At 38.7% G+C, this 24,150-nt stretch overlaps 1 protein-coding gene across 1 annotated transcript in view; it reads left to right on the top strand.

The window, feature by feature from the left end:
* The window catches only part of PCYOX1L (prenylcysteine oxidase 1 like), a 138,199-nt gene extending 114,432 nt beyond the window's left edge, over positions 1-23,767 (top strand). The window contains exon 6 of the mRNA XM_053717104.1: positions 20,279-23,767. Within this exon, the coding sequence (XP_053573079.1) occupies positions 20,279-20,946 (668 nt within the window). The 3' untranslated portion in view covers positions 20,947-23,767. The remainder of the gene's footprint in view (positions 1-20,278) is intronic.
* Positions 23,768-24,150: the final 383 nt, after the last annotated feature.

The following is a 24,150-nucleotide window of genomic DNA, read 5'->3' as shown; positions in this document are numbered from 1 at the left end:
GTGTCATCAAAATCTAAGCTTTTAGCTATTCCTTTCAAGAGGAAGACCATATTTGGGCCTGAATTGAAGGAAATTATTTCTGACATTACTGGAGGTAAAGGCCATGCCCTACCTCAGGATAAGTCTGTTAAGATGAGAGGAAAACAAAATAATTTTCGTTCCTTTTGAAATTTTAAAGGAGTACCCTCTGCTTCCTCTTCCTCCACAAAGCAGGAAGGGAATTTTGCTCAATCCAAGTCCGTTTGGAGACCCAAACAGGCTTGGAATAAAGGTAAACAATCCAAGAAGCCCGCTGCTGCTACAAAGACAGCATGAAGGGACGGTCCCCGATCCGGGACCGGATCTAGTAGGGGGCAGACTTTCTTTCTTTGCCCAGGCTTGGGCAAGAGATGTTCAGGACCCCTGGGCATTGGAAATCGTGACCCACGGGTATCAACTGGAATTAAAGGATTTTCTCCCAAGAGGGAGATTTCATCTTTCACGATTGTCTGTAGACCAGATAAAAAGAGAGGCGTTCTTACGCTGTGTAGAAGACCTCTCTACCATGGGAGTAATTTGTCTCGTTCCAAAACTGGAACAGGGACAGGGGTTTTACTCAAATCTTTTCGTGGTTCCAAAAAAAGAGGGAACTTTCAGACCCATTTTAGATCTCAAGTGTCTAAACAAGTTTCTCAGAGTCCCATCGTTCAAGATGGAGACTATACGAACAATCTTACTAATGATCCAGGAGGGTCAATGTATGACTACCGTGGACTTGAAGGATGCATACCTTCATATCTTTATTCACAAGGATCATCATCAGTTCCTGAGGTTTGCCTTCCTGGACAAACATTATCAGTTCATGGCTCTTCCCTTCTGGTTGGCCACAGCACCCAGGATCTTCACAAAGGTTCTAGGGTCCCTTCTGGCGGTACTCAGACCACGGGGCATAGCAGTGGCGCCTTATCTGGACGATATTTTGATTCAGGTGTCAACTTATCATCTGACAAAATCTCACACGGACACAGTGTTGTCTTTCTGAGAACTCACAGCTGGAAGGTGAACATAGAAAAGAGTTCACTAGTTCCACGGACAAGGATTCCCTTCTTGGGAACTCTGATAGACTCAGTAGACATGAAAATATTTCTGACGGATGTCAGAAAATCAAAAATTCTAAATACTTGCCGAGCACTTCAGTCCATTCCTCGGCCATCAGTGGCTCAGTGTATGGAGGTCATTGGATTAATGGTAGCGGCAATGGACATCATTACGTTTGCTCACTTTCATCTCAGACCACTGAAGCAGTGCATGCTCGGACAGTGGAATGGGGACTATGCGAATTTATCTCCTCAGATAAATCTGGATCAAGAGACCAGAGACTCTCTTCTTTGGTGGTTGTCGCGGGATCATCTGTCCCAGGGGACGTGTTTCCGCAGACCCTCGTGGGTGATAGTGACAACGGACGCCAGTCTACTTGGCTGGGGTGCAGTCTGGAATTCCCTGAAGGCTCAGGGTGTTTGGACTCAGGTGGAGTCGCTACTTCCAATCAATATTCTGGAACTGAGAGCAATATTCAATGCGCTTCAGACGTGGCCTCGGTTGGCTTTTTTCCAAATTCATCAGATTCCAGTCGGACAATATCACGACTGTGGCTTATATCAATCATCAGGGGGGAACAAGGAGTTCCTTAGCGATGATAGAAGTATCAAAGATAATCCAATGGGTGGAAGTCGTCAGAATTTTCATCCGGGGGAGTGGGAACTCCACCCGGAGGTGTTTGCCTCATTGATTCGCAATGGGGCAGACCAGAATTAGATCTGATGGCTTCCACGTTACGGATCCAGGTCGAGGGATCCTCAGGCCGAACTGATAGATGCCTTGGCAGTACCTTGGTCGTTCAGCCTAGCTTATGTGTTTCCACCATTTCCTCTCCTTCCACGCGTGATTGCTCGGATCAAACAGGAGAGAGCTTTAGTAATCCTGATAGCGCCTGCGTGGCCACGCAGGACTTGGTATGCGGATCTAGTGGACATGTCCTCTCTGCTACCGTGGAAACTTCCTTTGAGACAGGACCTTCTCATTTAAGGACCTTTCCAAAATCCAAATCTAAATTCTCTGCAGCTGACTGCTTGGAGATTGAACGCTTGATTTTATCTAAGCGGGGATTCTCTGAGTCGGTCATCGATACTTTGATACAGGCACGTAAGCCTGTCACTAGAAAAATCTATCATAAGATATGGCGTAAATATCTTTATTGGTGTGAATCCAAGGGCTACTCATGGAGTAAGGTTATGATTCCCAGGAGAAAGGGTTATCAGCAAGTTCCTTAAAGGGACAGATTTCTGGTTTGTCAATTTTGCTTCACAAATGTTTGGCAGATGTGCCAGATGTTCAGTCTTTTTGTCAGGCTCTAACCAGAATTAAGCCTGTATTTAGACCAATTACTCCTCCCTGGAGTTTGAATTTAGTTCTTTGAGTTCTTCAAGGGGTTCCGTTTGAACCCATGTATTCCATAGATATTAAATTGTTATCTTGGAAAGTTTTGTTTTTAGTTGCTATTTCTTCTGCTCGTAGAGTTTCTGAGCTTTCAGCGTTACAATGTGATTCGCCTTATCTTATTTTCCATCCTGATAAAGTGGTTTTGCTTACCAAACCTGGATTTCTTCCTAAGGTTGTTTTGAATAAGAATATTAATCAGGAAATTGTTGTCCTTCCTTGTGTCCTAATCCTTCTTCTAAGACGGAGCGTCTGTTACACAACCTGGACGTGGTCCGTGCCTTGAAGTTTTACTTACAGGCGACTAAGGATTTCCGTCAATCATCTTCATTATTCATTGTTTATTCTGAAAAGCGTAGGGGTCAGAAAGCTACGGCTACCTCTTTCTTTTTGGCTGAGGAGTATCATCCGTCTGGCATATGAGACTGCTGGACAGCATTCTACTAGGGCTGTGGCTTCCACATGGGCCTTTAAAAACGATGCTTCTGTTGAACAGATTTGTAATGCTGCGACTTGGTCGTCTCTTCATACTTTTTCCACATTTTCCAAATTTGATACTTTTGCTTCTTCTGAGGCTGTTTTTTGGGAGAAAGGTTCTTCAAGCAGTGGTGCCTTCTGTTTAGGTCTCTGTCTTGTCCCTCCCGTTTCATCCATGTCCTGTAGCTTTGGTATTGTATCCCACAAGTAAGGATGAAATCTGTGGACTCGTCGTATCTTGTAGAAGAAAAGGAAATTTATGCTTACCTGATAAATTGATTTCTTCTACGATACGACGAGTCCACGGCCCTCCCTGTCATTTTAAGACAGATTATATTTTATTTTTACATCTTCAGTCACCTCTGCACCTTTAGCTTTTCCTTTCTCTTCCTAAACCTTCGGTCGAATGACTGGGGGTAGAGGGAAGGGAGGAGCTATATATACAGCTCTGCTGTGGTGCTCTTTGCCACTTCCTGTTAGCAGGAGGTTAATATCCCACAAGTAAGGAAGAAATCCGTGGACTCGTCGTATCATAGAAGAAATCAATTTATCAGGTAAGCATAAATGTCCTTTTTTTTCTTCATTCTCTTGCTATCTTTATTTGAAAAAGAAGGCATCTAAGCTTTTTTTGGTTTAGACCTCTGGACAGCACTTTTCTATTGGTGGATGAATTTATCCACCAATCAGCAAGAACAACCCAGGTTGTTCACCAAAAATGGGCCGGCATCTAAACTTACATTCTTGCATTTCAAATAAAGATACCAAGAGAATGAAGGAAATTTGATAATAGGAGTAAATTAGAAAGTTGCTTAAAATGTCATGCTCTATCTGAATCACAAAAGAAAAAATTTAACAAATTTATGGAGTACATGAACAATAATGATCATAATCTAAATTTCACTGGGAAATATTCTCAAAATATGATAGAATTTCTCGGTTTGGTCCTCTATACAGATGCAAATAATTTGATTTCAGTGACCAATTATAGAAAACCAACTGAGAGAAATAGCTATATAGAAGCTACTAGTGGACACAAACCAAGTTGGATTTTGAATGTTCCCTATGGGCAATACCTTTGAATGCGAAGAAATTGTACACATATGCCTAACTTTCAGAAAGAAGCAGCCGTTCTAGATAAAAAATTCAGTGGAACAGGATATAAGATTGAATTATTAGAAAAAGCTAACGCAAGAGCCTTAAATATAAACCGAAACAGCCTTCTTTTTTTTTTTTTTTTTTTTTTTTCATGAATGAAAGTCACTTTATTTTTTAACTTTACATACTATCGCATGTTTCACTGGGTCTTAGTTTACCATCACTTTAAGCTTGATAAAAAAAAAAATTTCATGAAAAAGTAAAAGCTGTTTAAATGTAATGTGATTGTAACAGGAATAGCAAATTTGTGTACAACTGAAGACTGGGACTGACTGCTTATTTGGCTATAAGGCAACTTACACGGAGAAGATGGTTTCATTCAGCACAGTAGCATAAGGTTTTTTCAAAAACAAAGTTGCATTTAACATTTTTCAAAAAGTCCTTTAAGATGGTACAGAGATAATTCTTGAGTAGCATGTGCCTTTTTTTTTTTTTTTTTTTAAATAATTTTTATTGAGGTTAAGAATGTGCTATAACAAGCATAGTGAAGTACAAAAATCACATACATAAATTAAGAAGAAACATAAAAATCGTATTGCCACAATGTACAATCAAATCTGTTGCTTCACAGGTATGCAGATGATACTAAAGATAAACCTCACATTTTTGCTGTTTAATTACATAGAGAATGATTGCCCCTCCATTGTTTAAAGGGGCCACTCATGGGCCCATGTAGATTGAAAGACTCAGGGAGGTGCCCTAATGTTCAACATGGTCACTCTTGGACCTAAATAAGTAAAAATAATAAAACAAAGAAAAATATAGCAGGCTAAGCAGCTTATGAAAAACTTACATAACACAATGATAAGGAGTCTGAGATAACTGGTCACTAAATCTTCCTCATGACAATCATAAACTAAGGTTACAAGTCTATAGGGGCCATTCAAGACTGACAGAGTGGGCTTTGGAGTTGTCAGCGGCGTGGAGTTAATACTAAAAGAAAGAGTGCTTGAATATGGTTAGGTTGTGGGAATTCCCATAGAATTAAATATGGTTACTAACTATACTACATAACAAGCCAGCTCACATTATACTATACCTATAATAACAGCAGCAGGCTATATATTCATTGAAGCCACACTAAGACCCCTTGAATGCTGTAGCTACCTCACATCAGGTTTGTGCCAGATATATATGTTTGTAGGAGTCGATTAAGTCTGGTGTAGCACTAAGGTTGTCAGTAACATAAGGTTTAAACCAAGGGAGGTGCTTAACCATGGTTAGGGTGCAGAGACTTCTGTAGGAGTAAAGGGACTGTGGTAGTTAACTATTTTCCCCAGTAACTAGGCTCATACTGTACCATTTCTGTGCTAACTTCAGCGCTTCATACGCTCAATGAACTAAACATAATGCCACGAGGAGACCCCATGAATACTATATCATTCACATAGCTGGTTTACATTAAATAAATATGTTTATAACGGCTATTTAAAGCTAGTACAATGCAAGCGCCAAATCTGCCTAAAGTATGGAGTTAAATATAGGAATAGTTCTTAACCAAGGTTAGGTTCTAAGGATCTATAGAGAGAAATGAGCTACACTGACTGGTGGCATTACCTGACATGTAGGATCATATTGTGCTAAATCTAGATTATTAGCTGTAAGCAATATATGTGGGGAAGCGAACCTAAAACCGCAAAGGGACCCTATCAAGATCTAACTGAAGCAAGGGCACCACTGACCGAAGCCACAAAAGACCCCCCAGCCCCCCGCACCACCCCGGCCGCAGGCAGCGCGGAAGGATGCCAGATCATCTCAATCCCCTTACAACAATGTTAAAATCGGGAGCCCACATTTAACAACCTCTTAAGACACAAAACATGAGCAACTAAGGATAGAGATAACTAGTGAGGTACATGAAATCCCCCTTAACACTAACACAGTTACTACAACCATTCAGGGGTATATGTTATGTAAACTCTATACAAAATAATTAGACATATAGCTGTATACCCAAACCTTGTTGGAAAATGAGTTGGATTGGATGTGTCCATAATCAACCTCTAATAGACATGTAAGAAAGCATGAAACAGAATAAACTTAAAACCACACTTTAACTGAGTATTATACTTTGAGCTGATATGGAGGAACTTTCAGGGGACATATGGGGCAAGGTGAAAGAAACATTTATTATAGCATAACGGAGCTCCCAATCTAAAGTAAGCCCAACCCAGTCCCTAGCGTCCATCTTGTCTCAGGCTGGATGACTGAACCTCCTTGTCCGTTATTAATTTTTAGCCAATACCCAACCTTATGTGATTAGGGACACTGACCAACTGATCAGGCCAGCTTGTTACAACACTGAGATAGAAATACTGTGTAGGATCACCTTCATATTTGAGTTCTCTAGGGGTAATGGAAGTCTCTAGCTGCAGAATAAAGATAGATTTCCCCAGCGCCAGCAGAGCAGACCTGTTACATGCAAAAGCAGAGATTACTAGGTCATCTTGGTTTCCACAGTCCCAGTATATAACTGCTTTCCTTTTGCTGATGGTCCGTGTCTTCATTATGTTAGACGGATCAGCCGCCTCAGTGTCTGTGCCAGAAGAACCGTGAATAGGGTGCTGTGACGCAGCAACCTCACAAGCCTGAATACAGTAAGCAGGGGGACCTCCAAACTCTACCGGAGGCTCCGGGCAAGGAGAGCTCTCACCTGATCTAAAGCATCGCTCAGAGGGTTCCAGGGAGGGTGCGGCACACTGAACCGTAGCAGCTAAGATTAGCGAGCGAAGTTCTTTCTGCAGTTGCCTATAGCTCTGTGAGATCGCAGTACGTATGTTGTGCTCCCAGGCATCCACGGCTGTCAGAGCCTCCATATTAAGTTCAAAAAATGTCCTCCAATCTTCCCCGCAAGTGAGAGCTGTGACACAAGTCACTGTCCAAGTAGACCCCAAATTAAGCTCCAACTCCAATCGACTGAGATCTGCTGCTTAGTCCTGCTAACCCCGGAGGACCGGGGGGGGGGTGTTATATATGATTCTTCTCTCCAACTAGGCCGCCAAACTTGAAACGCTCCGCTTGAGTTTAGTTATGGTAGTAGCAGTAGGAATGATGGCATTACTTAGTAGCAATCGATCCAGCTAAGATTCCTCAACCAGTATATTCTGTTGTAGCACGGAAAAATAGAAATATAGAGCGGTATATAACCGATTTTCTCAAGTTTTATGAGGAGCTTATCTTTTTGCGACTGATCATGGCGGCTGCTAGGACACGCCCCCCGAAACAGCCTTCTTAATAACAACAATAGAGATAGAAGACAAGGACACCTCAGCTAAATCAGAATAATGATACTCTTAGATTTATCACTACTTATAATGAAGGGGCAGAAACAATTAAAAAGATTCTTAAAAAACATTGGAGCCCAACTTACCGAAAATCCCCCAGTAATTTTCAGGAAAGGGAAAAATCTAAACAATTTACTGGCAACGAGTAAACTTAGGGACCCTATACCAGCAATAAACAGATCTTACAGCTTTAAAAGGAACATATGCTTGCAGAAAGACAGTGTGTAACATGTGTAGCCACGTAGATAAATCCCCCAAATTTATGAACTGGAATGATACAATAGAATTTGACATTAGATATAGAACCACTTGTGATTCCACTTTTGTGGTATATATGCTCATTTGTGGGTGTGGCCTTTTATATGTTGGACGCACTAAGAGAAAGATAAAAACAAGAGTCAAAGAGCACATATATAATATTAAAATGGCTAAGGAAAAAACTATTTAAACACAGTATCCCTAATCATTTCTGTGAAATACAGAACTGTAATCCCTCTTCTCTTAAAGTGAGGGTCATTGATTGGATCCCTCCTAATGTACATAATAGGCTGTTGGCTCTGAGACTACTGGATTTATAAAATTGGATGTTTACATCCCAGAGGTTTAAATGCTGAATTGGACCTAGCAGCCTATATGTAGACATACATATAAACATATAGCTGATCCATCAGATATACATTTAGTCATTATTTGTTTTTGTATTATGGGGATTGAATGTATTAATATATTTCCTTCTATTGATCAATTCATGTTAATGAGTACATTTATTATAAGTAGGATGTATTGTTATTAATGTGTGTGTGTGTATGTGTATATATATATATATATATATATATATATATACACACATTTTTATTCTGGATGCTTAATTATTTATTGTAATTTTATATAGTTCTCTGTTTGGGTTAATGTTTTGAATGTCTCTATTTATGCTTTAAGATAATACTGTTGTAGCAAGAATGATTTAGCTGTTGCATGTGGTTGTTATATTACTTATTGTCCAACAGAGAGCGCTGTTCCATTAAGTATAAATTACAAACGGAAGCCATGGAACTTATAAGTTTTTATTCAATCATCTGACAAGTACTCTTGTAAAAAGTCCGGCTGGGATGTGGATGAAACGCGTAGAGATATTGTTGATGTGTCCTGTACCTGTTTGAATTGAGGACTAAGCAAAAGAAGGTAGTCTCCAGCAGTGAACAAAGTGACTTTTTATTTTTTAAACACAGGTCAAATACAGCAACGTTTCGGGCTAACAATAAGCCCTTTCTCAAGCCTGACATAAATTAAACAAATCATCATTTAAATAGCCATAATGGCGCCAAACAATTGTGAAGAAATTGCACATATATCACCCTCCAGTGGTGGACTTGAATATTGCATGTCAAAATACATTTTCTTGCAGTTACAAAAATACAAATGTGTTGCAAAACATTATACATTGTATATATTGCAAAAATCAACTTCATAAACAAAGTGCCAAGTGATCCTATAAAAATAGAAATAGAAAGTAAAAAGTTAGAATTGAATAATATTAGTGACAACTAAATTCAATGTGAATATACTAGTGAAAATAGGTATATTAGAAATATTCAAATATATTAAAATTTTAAATTAATCACAATACTCATATCAGAATCTCTTAATTACCATATATATATATAGAATCACAATCAACCGAATGGACTATATATAGAATTAAAAATTGATATATATGGGAATCCTTCAACAAAGGATACCCATATAACAATAAGTCAGAAATTAAAAACTAATGGATACTCAGTACATAGATAGATAATGCCAAAAATATATGTCCAATAATGTCACTCAAATGACCTTTTTGACTTACTAATTAGGGCATAATCCATTATGATGCTAGATTTAAATATATAACCAAGGAAATGCAAACCCCTAAGCTTACTAACAGGATTAACCTATTTGTCTTGCTTGATTTTTTAAATTTTAAATGTTGTCCAATTACACTCCCTATTAAGGCCTTTAGGCCATAAGGTGTTAAGTTCATTAATCCAAAAGGCCTCCCTTTTATTCAATAAGGCCTCTCTATCACCCCCTCTCCTAGGCATGTGTATATGTTCCAAGATCTGAAAACGTAATTGGCTAATACTGTGCCCTGCTTGTAAAAAATGCGCAGACACTGGAGCATCCTTGCCACATCTGATATTTGACTTGTGCTCAGATATTCTCTCACGTGCCTCTCTTGTCGATTGTCCAATGTATACCAATGAACATGGACACTTAACGGCATAAATGATAAACTCTGTCCTACAAGTCAAATATTCTTTAATTCGGTATTTTCTACCTGTATAGGGATGAAAAAATTCTCCTCCCTTAATCATAGAATTACAATTTATACAGGAAAGGCAAGGATAACAACCAGTACGTCGCTTACCAGTAATAGTTTTCTGGTGATGCTTATGACTACCAACATCAGCTCTAACCAATTGATCTTTAATATTTGGACTCCTGAATTGAGGACTACCCGCCTGATGGGGGACGCTTCAGCTGACAGTCATGACGTAAGACGCCGCTTCTTTTGGGGCTGGTGTTCAATAAGATTCTGGATGTTGGGCTGCTCGCGGGCCTCAATGAACAGATGCATATTTCATCAGACATTGATTTCATATGGATGCTGAATGTTCTTTATTTTAACGTAAGTGCTTATGTGTTATTGCACTTGTTTAATCTATTAAGCCGTTTTTTGAGCTTCTCTTACTATTTTTCATACACGCATTAGCAGTGCCTTGGAGGTTTAGTCTAATTTACCTTTTCCCATTGTTACCACTTTTTCCTCGTGTAGTGGCCCGCATCAAGCAGGATCAGGCATCAGTGATACTGGTTGCTCCATCGTGGCCTTCGCGGATCTGGTGAGGATATCATCTTCTCCTCCGTGGAAGTTACCTTGTCACAGGGATCTGCTGGAACAAGGTCCTTTTGTTCATCAAAATCTAGATTCTCTGAGGCTGACTGCCTGGAGATTGAACGATTAGTCCTAGCCAAGAGAGTTTTTTCTGAGAGAGTGATTGATACTCTCATTCAAGCTCGTAAGCCGGTTACTCGTCGCATCTATCATAAGCAGGGCCGGATTTGCCATTAGGCACAGTAGGCATGTGTCTACAGGCGCATTGCAGCAGGGGCACCACAGAGTCAGTGTATTTTTATTTTTTTTTTGTAACTTTTTTTATCTAAAAAAAAAACCAATTAACATTTTTTAACTTTTTTTTTTTACTTTTTTTTTTAAATTAGTTTGCTGTGAGTGAGTGCTGTGTTACTGTTGGCTGCTGACTGTAGATATTTGAAACGGATTGTAGTGTTGTACTGGTCTGTACAGTGGTAGTTAGTTGCTCTGAGCCTCTGAATGACTGGGCAGGCGGCGGCTGCTGCTTAGCAACTTACTTTATCAAGCAGTCAGAACAGAGGAGCAGAACTAATAACAGCAACTAAGTTAGCAAGCAACTTATTAACACGACAGAGAAATCTCTTCCTAGGCTGTCCCTCCACCCCCTGACTCCACCCTCTCCAGACGGCACTCATCTCTAGTCTCGACTCTGAGGTCTCACTCAGACAGTAACTCCAGTTGTGAGTGCCGCTGTGCTGCTCGTGGTCGGCGCCGTGCACATGCACCATCACCGCTGATTTGTGGGTTGTTTCTTGTTTGGGGCTGGCCGGGCGGCGTCACACCCTACATCATGAATTCAGTGATGCATCATACCGGCTGCTGCCCTCTGCCTCAGACTGAGTACTAGCAGGAAAGACAGTGAGCTGACTGAGTGCTCTTTGCTGCTGGCTTGAAGTTGTTGCTCCACTTGCTGTCGGAGCCTGTCACCTGCTCTGGGCCTTGAGATACCTGCCTGCAGCCTGAGTGAGTGACCAAGCGCTGTCTGACAGTGACTCAGTCTGTAGGCACTGCTTTAGTAAGTTGTTAGTTCTCTAATAACTAGACTACAGATATTGAATTCCTGATAGAAAAAAATATTGTAGAAGAAATAAATTCAATGCTGTAGTATTCATATTTTACTTAAAAAAATAATTGCCTGGCAACTCTTATAAATTATTAAGGAATACAGATTGTTTCACATACTTTATAAACTGTGCGTGCTGTAGACTACAGTGACAGTCAGTATCAGTAACTAACAGTAAAAGTTATCTGACTGACTGTCTGTGAGTCTGTGACGCAGCAAACCTAGTACAGACTACTAGTCTACAGCAAGCACAGTGACAGTTAGAACTAGTTTACTAAAATTACTAACTAAGTTACAGAGAAAGTGAGTCAGACAAGCAGGCTGAAATGGATGCTCATGTTTCCAGACCTGAGACAAGACCCTAATTTTTTTTATTTAATTACCCTCTGGATTGGGAACAGCCAGAGAAAAGGGGCAGGCATGCAGGCTGTTTGGTTTGCTGCGTCACAGACAATCAATCAGAATACTTTTACTGGTGTTAGTTACTGCCTGTGTAGTACTAGTCTACAGCACAGTACTAGTTTACTAACTGTAAGTTACAGTTACAGTCAGAGAGAGTCAGACAGGCTGTGAAATAGATGATCATGTTTGTTCCAGACCGGAGACCAGACCCTAATTTTTTTATTTAATTATACTCTGGATTGGGAACAGCCAGAGAAAGGGGTAGGCGGGCTGTTTGGTTTGCTGCGTCACAGACAGATAACTTTTACTGGTGTTAGTTACTGACTGTCTGTAGTACTAGTCACAGACAGTCAGATAACTTTTACTACAGTCAGTAACTAACACCAGTAAAAGTTATCCGACTGTCTGTGACGCAGATAATTAAGGGTAAATAAAAAAATTAGGGTCTGTTCTCCGGTTTGGAACATTATCATCCATTTCACAGCCTGTCTGACTCTCTCTGTAACTGTAACTTACAGTTAGTAAACTAGTTCTGTGCTGTAGTATAGACTAGTACTACAGACAGTCAGTAACTAACACCAGTAAAAGCTATTTGACAGTGACGCAGCAAACCAAACAGCCTGCCTGGCCTTTTCTCTGGCTAATATTTATTTTTAGTTGTCCTAAATAATAATTTTAAAAAAATCTACTAGAGCAGTGGCTTCCTCTTGGGCCTTTAGGAACGAGGCCTCTATGTATCAGATTTGTAAGGCGGCTACCTGGTCCTCTTTACACACTTTTTCTAAATTTTACAAGTTTGATATTTTTGCTTCGGCTGGAGCAGATTTCAGGAGAAAGGTTTTGCAGGCTGTGGTGCCCTCAGATTAGGGTCCACCTCTCTTTTTGTCCCTTCCGTTATCATTCAGTGTCCTCTAGAGCTTGGGTATAAGTTTCCCAACAGTAAGGAATGATGCCGTGGACTCTCCTTATATTAAGGCAGAAAACAAATTATGCTTACCAGATTAATTTCCTTCTGTATAAGGAGAGTCGACGGCCCCCGCCCGTGTTCTCCAATGGACGGCCCTCTAAATTATATTTTTCTTCTGGCACAATTAATACCCTGATATTTCTCCTACTGTTCCTTGTTCCCTCGGCAGAATAACTGGGGGATGGGGGAAGTGGGAGAGGTATTTAAGCTTTTGGCTGGAGTGTCTTTGCCTCCTCCTGGTGGCCAGGTTCAGTATTTCTCAACAGTATGGAATGAAGCTGTGGAATTATCTGGTAAGCATAGAGAGAAATCTAAAGCTTCTAATAGTTTTCGCTCCTTTCATCAGAATAAGGAACAAAAAGTTGACTCCTCTGCTCAGAAGCAAGGCACCTCTTGCTCAGTCTGGAGACCTAGTGCTGACTGGAGTCAAAACAAGGGTAAAAGATCTATCCCTACTACTAAAACTGCATGAAAGTGCGGCCCCCGATCCAGAAGTTCTTATAAGGACAGGTTAAGCCTCTTTCAGAAGGCTTGGTTTCAGTTTTTTCAGATTCCTGGGTTCTGAATATAGTTTCTCAGGGATATCGAATAGGATTCAGAATAAGGCCTCCCGGAGGAAGGTTTTGTCTATATAATGTTCAAAGGAATCCTGTAAAAGCTCAAGCTTTTTTCCAGTCTGTCTCAGATCTGGAAGCTATGGGAGTGATTGTTCCAGTTCCTTTGCAGTAACAGGGGATAGAGTTTCATTCAAATCTCTTCACTGTTCCAAAGAAGGAAGGTACTTTTAAGACCAGTTCTGGATCTGAAAGCTCTGAACAAGTTTGCAAGGATTCCATCTTTCATCATTTTAGTCTATTCTGCCTTTTTTTTCCCCAGTAAGGTCCGTTTATGTCCAAAATAGATTTAAAGGATGCTTACCTCCATGTTCAAATTCACAGAAAACATTTCCAGTTTCTGAGGTTTGCCTTTCTGGACAGGCATTTTCAGTTTGTTGCTCTACCATTTGGTCTGGCTAGAGTTCCAAGAATATTCATACAGGTTCTGGGTGCCCTTTAGTCTGTAATCAGAACTCAGGGTATTGTGGTTTTTCCATACCTGGATAACATTGTGGTTCAGGTTCTGTCTTTTTTCTTTAACAGAATCTAACACCAACCAGCTCTTGTTGTTTCTTCAACAATATATTTGGAGGATCAATTTTCCAAAAAAGTTCTTTGATTCCTCTAACACAGGTAACTTTTTGGGGTTTTCAAATAGATTGGAGAGCAGAGAAGGTTAAGATTAGTGTCAGCCTGTCTGAACCTTCAGTCTCTCTCTTTCCCCTCGGTTGTTATTTGTATTAAGTTCTAGGTCTGATGATTGCAACTTCAGATGCAATTCCATTTGCTTGTTTTTACATGAAGCCTCTTCAGCTTTGTATGCCTCGTTAGTGGAGCAGAGACTATACTCCACTGTTTTAAAAGATGTTTTTGAATCCCAATACAAGTCAGTTTCTGACTTGGTGGTTGAATCATCAGTTTATTAGAGGCTTCTTTTGCTTGTCCTACCTGGACTGTAAATCACTACAGATGCAAGTCTCACAGGCTGGGGAGCTGTTTTGCGGTCTTTAAAAGCACAGGAAGTTTGGGATCCTCGGAAGGCGAGATTACCTACAAATGTTCTAGAACTCTGTGCAATTTTCATGGCGTTTCAAGCTTGGCCTCTGATGAAAAGAGAATCTCATCTCTGTTTTCAGACAGATAATGTCACAGCAGTGGCTTATGTCTCGAATTCTCTCATGGTCAGAAACAAATTGTTGTCTAGTTTCTGTGATTCATATTCTAGGGGTGAACTAGGAAGCGGACTTTCACAGTCGTTAATCTCTACATCCTGGAAAGTGGTCTCTTCACCAGGATGTGTACAATCAGATTGTGGATCTTTGGGTTCTCCCAGAGATAGATCTGATAGTAACAAACATTCCCAGGTACTTTGCAAGGTCCAGGGATCCTCCTCATAGTACTTCTACCCAGAGTGATTTCCAAGATAAGAGAAATCTTCAGTAATCCTGATTGCTCCAGCCTGGCCTGACAGGATTTAGTAGGCAGGTCTGGTTCAAATGTCCAGCTGTCCTCCTTGGCCTCTATCTCTGCGGTCAGACCTTCTGTCTTAAGGTCTGTTTTTTTACTTGATGGCATGGAATTTAAATGTTTAGTCCTTAGACTTAGTGGTTGATTGAAACCTTAATTCATTGCTTTTAAGCCTGCAATTAGGAATATCTATCATAAGTTCTGGAAGGCCTCTATTTCTTGGTGTGTAAAACATGTTTTTTTCCTGGCATTCATTCAGAAATCATAGGATTTTACATTTCTTACAGAATGGTCTAGATAAGGGCCTACCTACCAGTTCTCTGAAGGGGCAGTTAATCTCAGAAGGGGCAGTTAATCTTCCTGATATTCATGGTTTGGTTCAGACTCTAGTCCATATTAAACCTATAATCAAGCCAATTTCTCCTCCATGGAATCTTAACCTGGGGTCAGATATTTAGCTTTTATATTGTGTTTCCCAATATTAGGGCTTCTGCATTAGCTGATTGATGTTGAAAAAAATGGCACTTTTATTTATGTTATTACAACAGGAAGAACCCCAGCATGGATAGCATCCATAATTATTAGATGTTTGTGTATCATCCTAAGTACTGGGTGGAGAAATATGATATAGTGATGAAAGAAGACAATGTAATATTGCTGCTAATCTATAAGGAACAGAATGTTTCATTCTCAATAGTAACTCAACACTATTTCTTCTATGAAAAATAGAAGCACACACTAGGATTTTTTTGTAGTCCTAGAAGGGGATAAAAATTTGCCAGTATACGGGATCTGAATGAAATTTAGTTATAATCCTCTTTTACAGGAGGCAGAAGAGTAGGTGAATATGTAAAAACTCGATTTTGAAATATTACAAGCTGTATAAAAATTATCTAAATCAGTGCTCAACAAATCCGTGTGCTTAGGTGCCACTGGCGCCTTGAAATTAACCCCTGGCGCCAATATTTTGATCCCCAAAAGTGTCCTGCCAGTTGTCTCACCTACCGCTATTTGCCGTTATAAGCCGCATCTAAATTTAGCCTGGTGCGGCTCATTAATTTCTAGGCCGCAACCAACTCATTTACAGGCCCCAGAATGCTGCGCGGGTAGAGGGGGTGCGGTTCTGTGGGCTGTTCACATGAACTTTGTTGTTGTGCCGCAAAGTGAGAGTCATCATCCAGAGGGGAGTTCTCCTGTCAGTACGCCCTGTGTGTGAGGCTCATACATGTCCTTGCATATATTTACCCTTTCCTGGCTCCCTGTCTAGCCGTGGCTTTATTTGAAAAGCATCTCATTGTGCAAAACTCAGAAGGAGGCAGTTACCACTGCTAATAGTGTAATGACTCCGCACTGCAGCCCGCCCTGTTTGTTTCCAAAGTAGCCCAGTTTCATACTGCACTGTGCACAAATAAAGCTAGTTCCTACCCTCAATGCTTTATTTGTGCACAGTGTAGTATGAAACAGGGCTACTTTTGAAACAAACAGGGCTGTAGTGCAGCGCCATTGCACTACTAGCAGTGGTAACTTCTTCCTTCTGAGTCCTGCACAATGAGATGCTTTTTCAAATAAAGTCATGGCTAGACAGGGACCTGTGGGGAGTTTTCTAAAGCAACCAATTCTTAAAATATTTTTCAATAAGTTAAGGATCTCTGCTACTAAGCACTAACGTCAATAAGAAGGGGTTAATAGGGAATTAATTATCTAAGCTCCCTGTGATAAATGTAATATTCTTTTGTGAAGCCATAGTGTATACAGTATTTGATAGCAGTAATATTGTTATTATATTTATGTAAGTGAATAAAGCATTCCTAAACTCTGTGTGACCAATATTTTACTCCCTTATAAAGCCATAATATTCAGCCGAGATATTTGCTGCAGTTTGTTTATTAACTGTTTTTTTTATTCATTTTTTTTAAATAAACATTATGCTTTAATTAAAATACCACGAGTGGTACTAAAACTTTATTAATAAATTTAAATACTTAGGACCATGTGTGCTGATATGCATATTTTTATTTCTTCTGTTTGTATTGGTATGACACAAAAAAAGTGGAGAAAAAAAGCCAAATCTAACAGATTTCACGCAAAACTCCAAAAATGGACTGGATAAAATTATTGGCACCTTCTCAAGAGTGTAAGAAATAATTGCATTCCAAGTTTCTGATGCTCCTGTAATTTGTAATTAAACTCACCTGTATCAATTAACAGGTGCTGACAATATAGAAATCACACTGGCAACCAATTAAAATAGTGACACAACCTTTCTGTTGTGTGTCTCTGTGTGCCACACTGAGCATGGAGAAGAGAAAGAGCAGCAAATAATTGTCTGAGGATTTGAGAACAAAAATTCTGGAAAAGCATGGACAATCTCAAGGTTACGAGTCCATCTCCAAAGGTCTTAATGTTCCTGTGTCCACTGTGCGCAATATTGTCAAGAGGTTTACAGCCCATGGCACTGTAGCTAATCTCCCTAGACATGGACAAAAGAGAAAAATTGTTTAAAGATTGCAAGGAAGGATTGTTAGAATGGTGGATAAAGAACCTTGATCAACTTCCAGACAAATTCAAGCTGACCTTCACAGCCACAGAGTACAAATGTGTCAGTTGGCACTATAAATCGCCATCTGAATGAAAAGAGACGCTATAGTAGGAGACCTAGGAGGAGCCCACTGCTGACACAGAAACATAAAAAAGACAGATTGGAGTTTGCCAAAACTTACCTGACAAAGCCAAAATCCTTTTTTGTAAAAATGTGCTGTGGACAGACAAAACAAATTTACAACTTTTTGGTAAAGCCCATCATGCTACTGTTTTCAGAAAAAGAAATGAGTCTTTTAAAGAAAAGAATACAGATCTACAGTCAAACATGATGGAGGTTCACTAATGTTTTGTGGTGTTGCTTTGCTTCTTCAGACACTATATGTCTTGACTGTGTGCATGGCATTATGAAATCTGAAGACTACCAAATAATTCTGTGGTGCAGTGTAGGGCCCAGTGTCAAAAATTTTGGTCTCCGTCAGAGGTCATGGGTCTTACAGCAGGACAATGACCCAAAGCACACGTCAAAAAGCACCCAGATATGGTTTAAGACAAAGCACTGGAGAGTACTGAACTGGCCAGCAATGAGTCCAGATCTCAATACCATAAAGCATCTGTGGAGAGATCTCAAAACAGCAGTTGGAAAAAGGAACCCTTCCAATCTGAGAGACCTGGAGCAGTTGGCGAAAGAAGAGTGGTCACGCACACACTGCACTGACAGGAGAACTATGCCTCAGCCTGATGCCCTAAAACGTAACCCTTTTGCTGTCTGCTATGTGAACATAAGTGCAGATTGGGAGTGAGTTTGAGCAAACCATTTAAAAGTGACAAAAAAAAATATGTCTCTGTAAATAATGTCTACCTCTCAGGACGGTTATGTATAATGTTTTACCTAAATACGATGTATCATAAATACAAGTAGTTCAGATGTCTCTTATGTTAAAATGTACGGACAGCAATCAAATGGACTCATATCAAGCAATAAGGACATTTATGAATCTTGTACGATAAATGAACATAGGTTTGTTCATGAAGTTCAATGTTTATTATTTAATTCTCACTGAATATGTATTCATTATTCAAATACGACTCAAATACAATGTCTTATGTATAAACCTGTTTAAAACATATCTTCAATAAAAACTCTTAGGGAAAAAAAAGTGACATAAAATACCATCACATATATTAAAAGACTATATTGACATTCAGGTTTGTAAAAATTATGGCATGGAGAAAGAAGTTAAAACCTATTTTATATATATATATATATATATATCAGGTGGCTGCCTAATAATTGCTGGCTCCTAATTTTTCCTGCTGGCTACTAGATTTTGGACAAATTTGTCAAGCCCTGATCTGAATATTCCTTGGTAAATGTTTGGTCTTTATTTTTTTTATTTTTTTGACCATATGAAAAAGTTACGTTTTATCCATTGACATTTTGTGCTTTATCCACCAACATATTTTGTCCATATTTTGAATTTCTAAATTTCTTTTTAATAACCTCTATCCATTATACTGTGTCAATGGGCTTTTATAGGAAATGTACAACTGATACTTCTAAAAGTAATTGTTGACTATTAGCAGCATATTGTATAACCTTTGGAAGCCTATTGTTTAGTAGTCAGGTACTTGATTACTCTATCAGCGCACCCTTTCACTGGGTGTCCCAGCCTAACCTTATTAACAGTGCTAAACTGGGAGCTTCTAAGTAAGTTTTTTAAAAGGTTTTATACTGGGTATTGATCAGTATCTGTGCATATTCTTCTTTATAGTAGTGTCTGTTACATGCAGTTATATGAAAATTGATGTACACTGTCCCTTTAATCACTGATGAAAAATACAATGTAGAGCTTTACATTGCCTCTTTAACCCTTTGACTGCCAGAAAGTGCTATAATACCTATGACAGGAAAGTTATTAATTAAACACTCAGCCATAAAGAAATAGGCAAATCTAGTTGGCATTGCTAGGCTTTGCACACTGCTGTATTCCCATAAGCCAGTAGAGAGCACTGTAAATTTAATCTATCATATAGAAAGGCTTCAAGGAAGGAAAATGTAAAAGTGGCTGGTGGTAAATTCAATCTGTCCAATGCATTCATATTGCTTGAAGAATTGCTAGAATTGATATTTTAAGGCCTTGCTCTTGTTATATATATATATATATATTCACAACGTCATAACAAAGCACCAGTTTTTTTCCTATTGTTTGCTATAAATACCTCCAAAATACAAAAACACTTACTGTTACTATTAACACATGTAGGATACACCATTAAGTCCAATATTAAAGCTAAACAGATTTTCTTCATCATCCAAAGCTGTGTTGATTCCATCATAAATTGACAATAATCCATATAAACTGCATGATGCATTTAAAATAGGATCAGTAGCTAGAATCACTATTGTGGTATAGCAGCAAACTGTCCCAAATAAATATGCTGTAAAACATCACTTGTGCAGAGCAAAATATAAAATCAGATTCCTCTAAATATTATCTTTTTCAACTGCAAATTTTAGCTCCCAGGCTACAGTTTGTGTACAACGACAGTTAACCTGTGATCAGTGCTCTTATATACACGTTTGTGTTCATCAGCCTCACACACCCAAGCTTACCCAGTATCAGTGTCCAATGTTATACCAGTCTTCTACTCTTCCAAGGGGGTATCTGATATTCAATCCAACAGCTAAATCCTACAATGTCCTTAACACCTAATGTATACAGATAGGCTTTCTTTTATAGTGTGTTCAGAAAAAATAGACGTAATTTGCATGTCCTGCTAGGGCGCACATAGAACTATTGTATCTTCTTATAAACAGTCTGAGACATGGATTTGCTATACGTTTTTGAACAGGACTTAGATTAGATGAGCTACATAATATGCAAATTATATATTCTGTGCACTCATTTAGTTGTCGTTTCTGTTTCATTTCAGAGAAAAGGGCTCAGTATGAAGTTCAGTTTGAGCAAGATGGAAGCCTTGGCTCTGATTACTATGACCTGGTGTTTGTGGCTGCTCCATTACACAAGGCTGGTTACTCCATTTCATTTCTGAACTTCCAGCCTCCAATACCAGAAGTCCCCGGTTCTTACCACCGTTTGGTGACCTCCATTGTACATGGCTACCTTAACTCTTCTTATTTTGGCTTCCCAGATCCAAAGCTTTTCCCTTTTTCTAGTGTCCTGTCTTCAGACAATCCAGACTCTTTCTTCCACAGCCTAGAAAGCCTTTGTCCCACCAATGTATCCATGGGCTACCGTCGAAAGCCACCACAGGAGGCTGGAGTTTGGCGAGTGCTGTCTCCACGTGCCCTGGATAGACATCAGTTAAAAACCCTATTTAAGTCCTACTACTCTGTGCAGGTGATAGAATGGCAAGCTTTTCCCAGCTATGGATCCACAGGTTCTTCACGCACATTGCCCCCCATAGTCCTCCATGACGGTTTGTACCATATTAGCGGCATGGAGTGGGCTGCTAGTTCTGTGGAGATGAGTGCTGTAGCTGCTAAGAATGTTGCCTTGCTAGCCTTTAATCGCTGGTTTGAACTAAATGAGAAAATAGATCAGCCAGACTTGCTGCATAAATTGAAGACTGAACTTTAACAGATTCACTTAAGTGCAGGTTCAACTGTTTCCTGTCACGAGTTGCTAACGCTGCACTGAGACATTTATAATTTAACATTGGAACAAATACAGCATGGACCAAAGTATCAGCCTCTTTGCCCCTTTATAGAAGGTATGCAGGTTTATGATTTTATGACAGATTGTGAAAAATGAAAAAGATTTTTTATTTTGAGTAAGATGAAAAGGTTTTTGACTTAAAGGGACATGAAACACTTTTATCACAAATCAGCAATTAAGTACTGCATTGCAAAAGGAATGTTTTTGTACCACTTAACACTAATTCTGTCAACCCAGATTACAAGATTTTGCAAATTAAGAGCAGTATACCACTTCCAGCCTGGAAGAACCCATGTTCCTGATATCCTTTACTTCGGCTAATTATGGATTGATGTAAATGAGCTTGTTCTCTGTTCTAACCAATCACTGTATAGCATTTTACAGGAATAATTTGCCATACTCAAATATAATAGTCACCCCAGCCCCTATGGAGGATGTAGAAATAAAACAGTAGTCGGAGGTATTTTATTGCAAAACCAGGCAAAATAAAGAATAAATATATATCACTGTGTTATTTTATTTCCCTTAACTAAACATCTTACTGGGAGATTAAAGCTAACGAATATGTTGGATGATTACTAATAGGAAAACATTTAGTAGTTTGGTTATAGCGAGGGATACAGTGATTGCTTTTAATTTATTTATACATTCTTATTTATATTCCTGAACTTTTGACCTTTTAATGCATTTTGACTTCCTGACTTAATGGGAGCTGTGGTTTCTCTATCCCCTTCAGACAGAAAACACAGCATGGTTGTGGTTTATATCCACATTGTAAACTAGTGCAATGCATGAATGTTGGTGTACTCAGAACCAATCCGATTCCATGTGAAAGATTGGCCTGCAGTGGTACATGATTTGTGGAAACTAAAGCACAAGATCAAAGGTAGCAAGCTCATTTTGTTAGCAGAACTTAAAGGGACAGGAAAGCCAAAATTAAACTTGCAGGATTTATATAGAGCATGTAATTTTAAGACACTTTTAAATTCACTTCTATTTTCAAATGTGCTTCGTTCTTTTGGTATCCCTTGATGAAAAAGTATACGCACATATCCTACACAAGTGGGTGCTAGCTGCTGATTGGTGACTGCACACATTCGTCTCTTGTGATTGGCTAAATAGATGTGTTCAGCTAGCTGGCAGTAGTGCATTGCTGTTCCTTCAGCAAAGGATAAGAAGATAATGAAGTAAATTTGATAATAAAAATAAATTGGAAAGTTGTTTCAAATTGTATGTTCTATTCAAATCATGAATGAAAATTTTGGAGTTTCCTGCCCCTTTATTGTTTTACAGTAACTTATTTGTTGATTCCACTTAGGGACAGATATGGGGCAGGGTTAGTATAAAATGTGTGAATAACTCATAAAAAAAGAGTATACTAAATAGTACTCAATCCCATCTAAATCATGTATAAACAAAATAATAAAATTTAGCTTTTATCAGAGTATTCTAAAATTCTGTGGTCAGTAATAAACTCTTATATAAGCCTAAAGTTATTCACAACAAAGCCGCAAGTTAATATAAAAAGCAATCACACTGCCATACTTTGACATTGAAAAAAAATATAGGAGCAGTCTGTAACTATGAGAGCAACTTTGTATTTGTTGAGCTAAGTTTATCTTGATTGAATACTTTAAATGTAGCAAATAAATCAGGAAGAAATAACAAACTTAAATGAAAGGCCTCTGTGTATCAATATGTTGTAACTACTTTCCCAGTAATTTCACGCCCGTGTGTGGCTACAACTCACAGTATTGGAGTCGATCTGTTTACTGACTTTCTCTTGCTACTGCTGAGTACTTTAACAATGTCCCCCCTCTCCCCCTTTGTATATCTTATGGCAGAATTAGGTTTGTAAAGCCTTCATTATACACTACAAATTCTCAGAATTAGAAAACCCACAATTATTAGAGATATATGACTGAAAAAGGGGCAAAATAAATAGTGAAAATATATTGCAAAGTTTGTTTTACTACTCATAGTTAGTAAACATTTTGTATTACAATCTCAAACTGTTTCATGTCCCTATAAATAATGCTGATTTCGGTTTACTGCTGTATCGCCCACAGTGTGCATATTTCTTATGAATGGTGCAAATTGAGATTGTCTTTGTATCAAAGTACATTTTCCCAGATCACAAATGTGCTATATAAATGCTAAAAAAAGGAATAGATGCATTAATGTTATTTAAACACAACTAAACTGATCAATGTTATTGAGTTGGAGTTACTGTATCTTTTATGAACTTGTTTATCAGAGATGAGACTTGCTATAAAATGATAGTCCATACACAGATTTACTTCTTATTATGTACTAAAGCATTACTCATATTGCCTTTACAATGTTAAGCATTGAGTTATTGTGGTTGTTACAATCTTACCAGCTGTATGTATAGTTACTTGTCATGTATTGTACAGGTGCAGACTGTTTAACCCTTAAGCTGCTAAAAATTGCAGCAATGCACTGCTAATGCCTTTTAACCATCACGTGGTTAATATCAGCTCGTCAACTCAGACCTATCACAAAGTTCTGTTTGATTAAAAGCTTTTTTTTATGTGTTTTTTTTAAGTGTTTAAAGTAAATGTGTGGTGCAGCTGAATCTGCCGATGTCATCCAAAACGTTCTATCTAAGGTTAGTTTGTCATAATTTTGTTACATTTGTGTTTACTAGCCAGCTTTCTATATTGTAATAAAGAAATGCCTAAAATAACAGTTGCCACAATAAAATGTCCATGTGTCATTATATGAGCTCTGCCTGGTTCTGTTACTGGTTTTCTAACACGTTTGCACTGTGTATAACAAAACACTGCTTTCTGTATTTAGGATTCCATTTGACTGATGACATAATATAAAAAATAAACAGTCCTGTGTAGCATTGTTTTTAACGTTTTCATTTAGATGGGAACTAGAATGATGCCGCAGGGACTATATGCATCAGCATGTGCTAAGAATCATTTGATGACTTTTTTTTTTTTTGGGTTAAATGTTTTATTGATTTTTCAAAACAGCAAACAAAGAAACAAAGGTACAGAGTATTCACATTTGTCACATGAGGAAAAAAAAAGGGGTAAATTGAACCTGTGGAGGTTCAGGTCATCAATCTTAAATAATAGGCAATCCCTCGAC

The sequence above is a fragment of the Bombina bombina genome, chromosome 6 (genome assembly GCF_027579735.1).
Source record: "Bombina bombina isolate aBomBom1 chromosome 6, aBomBom1.pri, whole genome shotgun sequence".
Lineage (NCBI taxonomy): Eukaryota > Metazoa > Chordata > Amphibia > Anura > Bombinatoridae > Bombina > Bombina bombina.
Note: the sequence above shows the minus strand (reverse complement) of the source record. Positions and strands in the feature narration are given on the sequence as shown.